Below are 6,762 nucleotides of genomic sequence, written 5' to 3' on the forward strand. Positions count from 1 at the left end.
CGACTTTTATGCACGGAAAAGTGGCGCAGAGTCTAGTGGCTGAAAAGGGCGGTAGTCGTGTTTCTTTGAACATACCAACTTCAGCTCATTACATCACGACCGCTACGTCGTGTCTTCATCCTTTGCTTCATTTTGCTTTCTTCGCCTTGCTTTCTCCTATCCAAATCTTCCCGAAATATTCGTCTGTTCATCTCCTGGCCGCTTTGCACCGGCGACTTTTGGTTGAAACGCGGCACCGATCGGAGCCCAAAGCTAGCTACCTAGCTAGGGAGGCGCGCGTTTCTATCCACGCTCTGGCCTCGCTGGACCATCCCAACGCGACGTATCGATAGCGGTGCCTGCGCTTCGAATTTCTTCGTGATATATTTTGTCTTTGTAAAGCCGTTCCGACTCACACGTGCTTTTTTGCCTCTTCCTGGCTGTGTAGTAAACCCCCCGGCGAAGCATGGCTATCTTCGCGGGCGAGTCTGCGATTAGGGGCTCGAGTGAGCCCGCGCGCATGGTGCTGCTCACTTTTTGTACCATTGGCATCACGTAAGTAAGATACGATACTTCCAAAGGTGGAGAACTCCAGCGGGTGAATTTGTCTAATTCACACTGTACAGTTTCACATGGGGAGTTGAGATGACGTGTAAGTTGACAAGCTCCCATTCTTCAAAGGGAAGGCCGCCTGAATTGACTACCATCAACAGATTGCACGCCGTACTTGCTGAGCCTAGGACTGAGCAAAAGCAACACATCCATGGTCTGGATTGCTGGGCCGCTTTCGGGTCTCATTGTACAACCCGTGATTGGCGTTCTTTCAGATGAAAACACCTCGAAATGGGGTCGCCGAAGGCCCATGATGATGCTCGGTGCCGCGATTGTGGCCGCTGCCATGCTCGTTTTGGGATTCACAAAGGAGCTGGTAGGCTTTTTCATACCAGACGCGCAGGCTGCCAGGCTTCCAACAATCGTCCTTGCAGTACTAGCCATATATGTTGTCGACTTTGCCATCAATGCTGGTAAGAACAATCAATTTTTGCTGGAACGGCCGTACATGTGGCTTACTAGAATAAAGTAATGTCCTGTTCACGAAGTCTCATTGTCGACACGCTTCCTATTGAGAAGCAGCAGTCCGGTGCCGCTTGGGGTAAGCGAATGGCGAAGCTAGTGTGCCTCTTCCAACTTGTGCTAATCGTACACTCTTTCTCCTACGTCAGCCAGTCGCATGTCTGCTATTGGCAACGTCGTGGGTTACGCCGGCGGCGCTGTCGACCTGGTCCGGATCATGGGCACCACATTCGGCGACACCCAGTTCAAGCTGCTCACCGTCATTGCAGTCTTGGCCATCCTCGGCACTACGGCCGTGACGTGCTGGGCTGTGACCGAGAAGGTGCTCCTCCCCGACCCCCGCAAAGACCAGGCACAGCAGTCATCACAGAACCGTTTCCAGGTAGTCACCCAGATCTATTCCACTATCCGGCATCTACCGCCACGCATCCGGGCCATCTGCTGGGCGCAGTTCTGGTCCTGGATCGGCTGGTTCCCGTTCCTGTTCTACAGCACCACCTGGGTCGGCGAGACGTATTTTCGCTACGACGCCCCCGAGTCGGCCAAGTCGGGCGACACGCTCGGTGACATTGGTCGGATCGGCAGCCAGGCGTTTGTATTCTCGTCCTTGATTACGCTGACGGGGTCGCTGGTACTCCCGCTCATCGTGCGCTCCCCTGACGAGGAGACATACACGCAGCGTCCCCACCCGGCGCTCGCATCGGTGCTCAAAATGTGTGACGGATCGCGACCCGACCTTCTGACTACATGGATCTGGGGACACGCCCTGTTTGCAATAGCCATGATTTTTGCCCCATTTGCCACAAGTTATCGCTTTGCTACGGCGCTGGTGTGTCTCTGTGCAGTGTACGTATCATCCTTTTCTTGGCAAATTCAGCGTCAACAAGCTAACGTATCCTATTCTAGTCCATGGGCAATCGCAGGATGGGCGCCCAGTGCTTTTCTCGGTATTGAGGTCAATAAACTCGCGAGTCAAGGTGGTTCTTCCTATCGCCCGCTGTGTAGCCAGGGCATTGAAATGACGGTGCTTGGCGAAGGTTCACAGGACTCGAGCTCCTCTGCGGAGCTCTCCGGCATATACTTTGGCATCCTCAACGTATACACTACCTTGCCACAGTTTGTTGGCACATTTATCTCCATGATTGTCTTTGCCCTCCTTGAGCCTGGCAAGAGCCGCGAGCTTGGTACCGATGGGACCCAGTCATCGCCTGAAGAACCTACTGGGCCGAATGCCATCTCTGTTTGCCTGTTCATTGGTGCCATGAGCACGGTTGTCTCTGCGGTCGTTACGAGGAGGCTGAGGACTTTAGAATAGGAGCTCTCTCTTGGTCGGCGGCCGGGTGTCAGTTCGTAACACATAACAACGGACTCGCACTCAAACATGTAGCAATGATTTTGTATACCTACTTACGCTGCCGGGTTCTGATGAAATAAAACGACCTATAAACCTCGCATATACTGATCTACTTGGTCTTATCATTCTCATTCTCAGAGACTTTCTCCCATTCGTCCTCAGTGCTCACACTTGATTGTGACACGAGGCCAGCAGAGTCCGACAGAGACACAACACGGTGCTTCAAGTCTCCCTTAACCTCGACCGCTTCGACATCTGCTGACGGCTTGGCCAATCTGGCAGCATATCCTTTGCCCGTTTTTTTCACCCGCCCATCTCGTGTCTTTGCCCGACCCTCCACCTCGGTATCATCATCGCTACTTTCCTTGTGCGGCGCCGCCGGCTGCCCGGTAGCTTGCTTCTCATCAGCGACAGCCGTGTGGCCGTCATCGCCGGAAGGGATGTCTCCACGCGCCTTGGCAGCCGCCAGCTCGGCTGCAAACCAGTTTATGGACCACCAAAGCCCGGCTGAGAGGACAGAAAGGATGACAAAGTGGATGCTGTATGTGCTGACGAGGAGCGCAAAGAGTGTGAGTTGGAGTGCAGCAAAGCTAGCGTTTGTCGCGCGCAGGAGTGTGGTCGTGGGGCCGGGAACAAATATGGACTCCCACAGGTCGACGATAAAGGAAGACATGGCCGCTGCGATAGTTTCGACCTTTCTGGCCGAGCCTGGTTCCGGGACTATTCCGGGTCTTGAGCGAGCGAGGTGACGCGGTCGGCTCGGGCGATAACGCGCAACAAAGACTCCAAGGCTGCTTATCGGTGTGTGCGACGTTCTATGAGTGAGAACAGGTGTACCAGCCAAATGAGTGTCGATGGTGATGTCTATCGCTCGTTCTTGTAGGAGAAAAGCAGACCCCGGTACTGCTGCCTGTTTGTCGCTATGAAAGGACACAGTGTGCCTTAGCATAAACGAAATGGAGCCTTTCTGAGCGCAAAATCTTGAGCATGCACTTGATTATTCAGTATTTGGTCGAGAATACCTGTTTTTTTTTCGCGAAATGGCGTCAGCTCCCGCCGCTTCAGACTCAGCCTCTTGTTAAAGAGCATTCTTGCCCCCGCGACGGAGAACCTGTGATGCCTTCAAATGAGCGATTATGTAATCCTTCCGACTCCATGTAGGGTAGATCGAAAGCACAAACTGGTCGGGATTTTCCCACATCTTTTACGAGCATTTACAGTCATGATACTCGAGTTAATTTATTGGACTCCATATTGTAAATGGAGTGGTGTTGGCCAGTACAGCAATTGAAACGAAAAATGCACTTGGTGCTCCATACCGGGATTTTTGGGGCTGAGAGCCTTGTGTGGCCGGGGGTACAGGCTGACGCATCGAGGCCCCGAGGCGTTCCTTTTTACGGCCTGTACTGAATTCAGTAAGTCTATTCAAACTGACTGACCCCATAAATAAGATGTTTCATACATTACACGCGAGATTTCCCTCTCCCCGGAAATGCAACCCAGAATATTGTCACGAAAGGCATAGTCTAAGCGGCGAGGCACGCATCAATATAGAGGTAGCTCCGATTGAGTACGTTGGCTCGCAATTCATGAGGTTTGATAATGATACAAATAAATTGGCGTCTGAAAACCAAATAGAATTGCCCTAGTGCCCAAAGATCAGGGCCATCCGGCATTTGGCAGCGATAATTTCGATTGGTAGGTTAACTTCCTTCCCGTCGGTGACTCCCGACGGAACGATCCTAGCCATGCCTTTCTGCCTACAGATTCATAATCATCTGAGCCTTGAAGGGTTCTGCCACTGCATTGTTACAAGAATTTCCTTCAGGCAGTATTAATATGTAACCTAGCCGAGGTTGGGGCACACCGATGCATCCTTCGCGGCAAAAGCTTACTAGTCCTGATTGTCATTCCTGCAGACAATTCCTGATAGCGAACATCCATAATTGTAGATTTGAGCTGCAACGGGTCATTGAATTAAAGAGACCGGATCTGCCAACTCGAGGCTGCGATCAGAAAAATGATATGCGAGTGACAGAGCTCGACGGCTTGGAGTTAGGGAGGATCACCATGGGTGGCGCGCAATTTCGTCCTACTCGATACTCGATACGCGATGCGAGAACTATCTAAAAGAAAAGAAATTTAATTCCCTGATTACAGTATAATCTAGATCTTGCTCCGCGCCCTCATTTAATTCCACGATAATGTTCAGCAGAGCTGTTGCAAATTCTGTCAGCTACGGCGACTTCAGCACTGGAATTACGCGATCGAATTATCTATCTGTCCTCATGTAACGTGAAGGGCCGCTTACAAATTGAATTAAACGAACTTGATACAATAGAGCCTGGGATGATTGCGCTCTAGAGGAAGAAACTGCTCACAGGGGGTGTGTACTAGAGTCCGTTGTCCACGGTCAGCATCAACGATAAGGCAAACGTAGAGAGGTCAACCAGACGTAACAACAAAGTGTAAAGAATCAAAAGAGAGACGAATAACTACCCCCTAGAATGCCCAAAAGCGCATGTGGTTCAACTTCCTCGGCGTGAGATCCTAGGCACCATCAGGATAGTGGAAGAGTGGTCCGGGGATAAGACAAGAAAACTGGCAAGATTGGACGCACACGCTCATATCAGCGGGGATATGACCTGATAGTGAGATGAAGTTTTACATAGAACTTTGGACTGTTCTGAGCTTTTTGTATTCGCCAAGCTCTATAACATTCACACTTTCAGGTTTTTAGCCAGCCCTGGCCAACATGGTCGACAACAATCAACAGTCTATAATGGTGCTTGGGAAGTCGGGGTCGAAAAGGGGAAGCCGTCACTGCATTAGAACTCTACTGAAAATTCATATACAATAGTTGGAGTTCCTACTGACCGAGACTGGAAGTAAAGCCGCCAGCCTTTCCATTGTGCTCCGGCCGCGCCGGATAGCCGTCTCTGCGGTTGGAGTGTGACAAGTTGGAGGCTTGATTCTGCAGCAAGTGAGGCAACACTAATGATACGTGATTAAAAAACGCCGAATCGGATCAGGCAATTAACTCCACACCCGGACTCTTGCAGACGAGGGGGCCCAATGCCAGGGCTTTCCAGCCGATGCCACATGGACAATACGTGCCGAGACAAAACACCGCTCGGCGAGTTTCAATTCTGACGTCAAGTTGACGAGGGAGAAAATTACAAAGAGAAGAAGTCAAAATTACACGAGAACACTAATTTTATCACTGCAGTCTCGATTTTCAAGTCGGCGTACGTTTCGACGCAACGTCAAAAACCGGTCGTCGATCTGCCACGCAAAAGGGTCTTGCGATTCTCATAAGTAAATATAGATGCTCTGCTTATAGCCAGAGAAAACGGTTTCTACAGGAACTGAAACTAGGCTATAATCAACCTCGTATGAGGAAACATTTCGTACGCTTAGGGTGTGTCCGGTATGTGCATGAGAAACAAGCTGCACCGTTGAGCTTTCGGCGGATTGAAACGTCTCTCCACTGTGAGTTGTGATGACATGACAACAAAACAAGTAGGGCAAAAAGAGACGCCCAATATTGCTGTCGGCTCTCGGAACTGGGACAAGTAGAAGGTCCAGCACCGGGCGCTGACAGCCTGTCATGCTTTTGGTCGGGATTGGCCATATCCAGCCTACGAGAGGGCCGCATTCGTCACCCACCCACCTTTGAAGTGGTCATATGCTGTCGAGATGCGATGTCTGCAGGGCGTTCTCATCTTCCAACTTATTCTTCTGGTGAAGCTGAAACAATATTTTCTCTTGGCACGGAAAGAAGCTTATACCTGAGCAGCTTGCAGCCTCGCCTCGCAATTCGCAGGCGGCACCTGCGCTGATCTGTTGATTCACACCATCTGTAAGACAGGCTGGGGTCTCAGAGGAATATCACCTCAATCGGTGCAAGGCGCCACGCCAGTGGAGCATGAGCCGAGCCGAACGGCTTTTAGGAAGATGCTCTACTCCATACCACTGATACCAGTCGATCTTGAGGTTGGCCATTGGGACATGAAAGTCGAGGTCGGATTCGACTTGGGCCCAGAGTGACAGGTCCTCAAACCAAAGAGGAACCACCCCGGAAAGCATGACGGGCTTTTGCTCCGGCCCGCTAACCCGTCGAGTGATTGCAGCCACCAACCTGGTCATGGTCAGGTCGGACCCCAGTTGCCTGGTCCGGCCCCCCCCATCCCAGTTGGCGCGAGACCAAAATAGCTGTGGTGGTGGGCCCTGGGTACATGGGCAAGGAGAATCGTGTTCGCAGTGCACTGGTAGGGCTGCGGACTGGATGATATACGTCCCAGTCTTGCGTTCCTGCTTGTCGTTTGGTAGCATTCGCCTTGTTGAGCCCAGCT

The 6,762-nt window shown here is 51.4% G+C and overlaps 2 protein-coding genes across 2 annotated transcripts; one reads left to right on the top strand and one right to left on the bottom strand.

Annotated features, from left to right (window-relative positions):
- Positions 1 to 445: 445 nt before the first annotated feature.
- On the top strand, positions 446 to 2,368 carry V2A60_000554 (major facilitator superfamily domain-containing protein; the record flags this gene model as incomplete). The annotated part of the gene is made up of 6 exons (XM_083251923.1): positions 446 to 534; positions 606 to 631; positions 693 to 1,004; positions 1,061 to 1,132; positions 1,203 to 1,899; positions 1,960 to 2,368. 6 exons carry the CDS (start codon positions 446 to 448, stop codon positions 2,366 to 2,368), a joined length of 1,605 nt encoding a protein of 534 aa, XP_083108049.1.
- A 148-nt stretch (positions 2,369 to 2,516) lies between these two features.
- Positions 2,517 to 3,080, bottom strand: V2A60_000555 (ER protein Pkr1-domain-containing protein; the record flags this gene model as incomplete). The annotated part of the gene is made up of 1 exon (XM_083251924.1): positions 2,517 to 3,080. The coding sequence occupies one exon, from the start codon at positions 3,078 to 3,080 to the stop codon at positions 2,517 to 2,519; it is 564 nt and encodes a 187-aa protein (XP_083108050.1).
- Positions 3,081 to 6,762: the final 3,682 nt, after the last annotated feature.

Source organism: Cordyceps javanica, chromosome 1 (assembly GCF_051103115.1).
Source record: "Cordyceps javanica chromosome 1, complete sequence".
NCBI lineage: Eukaryota > Fungi > Ascomycota > Sordariomycetes > Hypocreales > Cordycipitaceae > Cordyceps > Cordyceps javanica.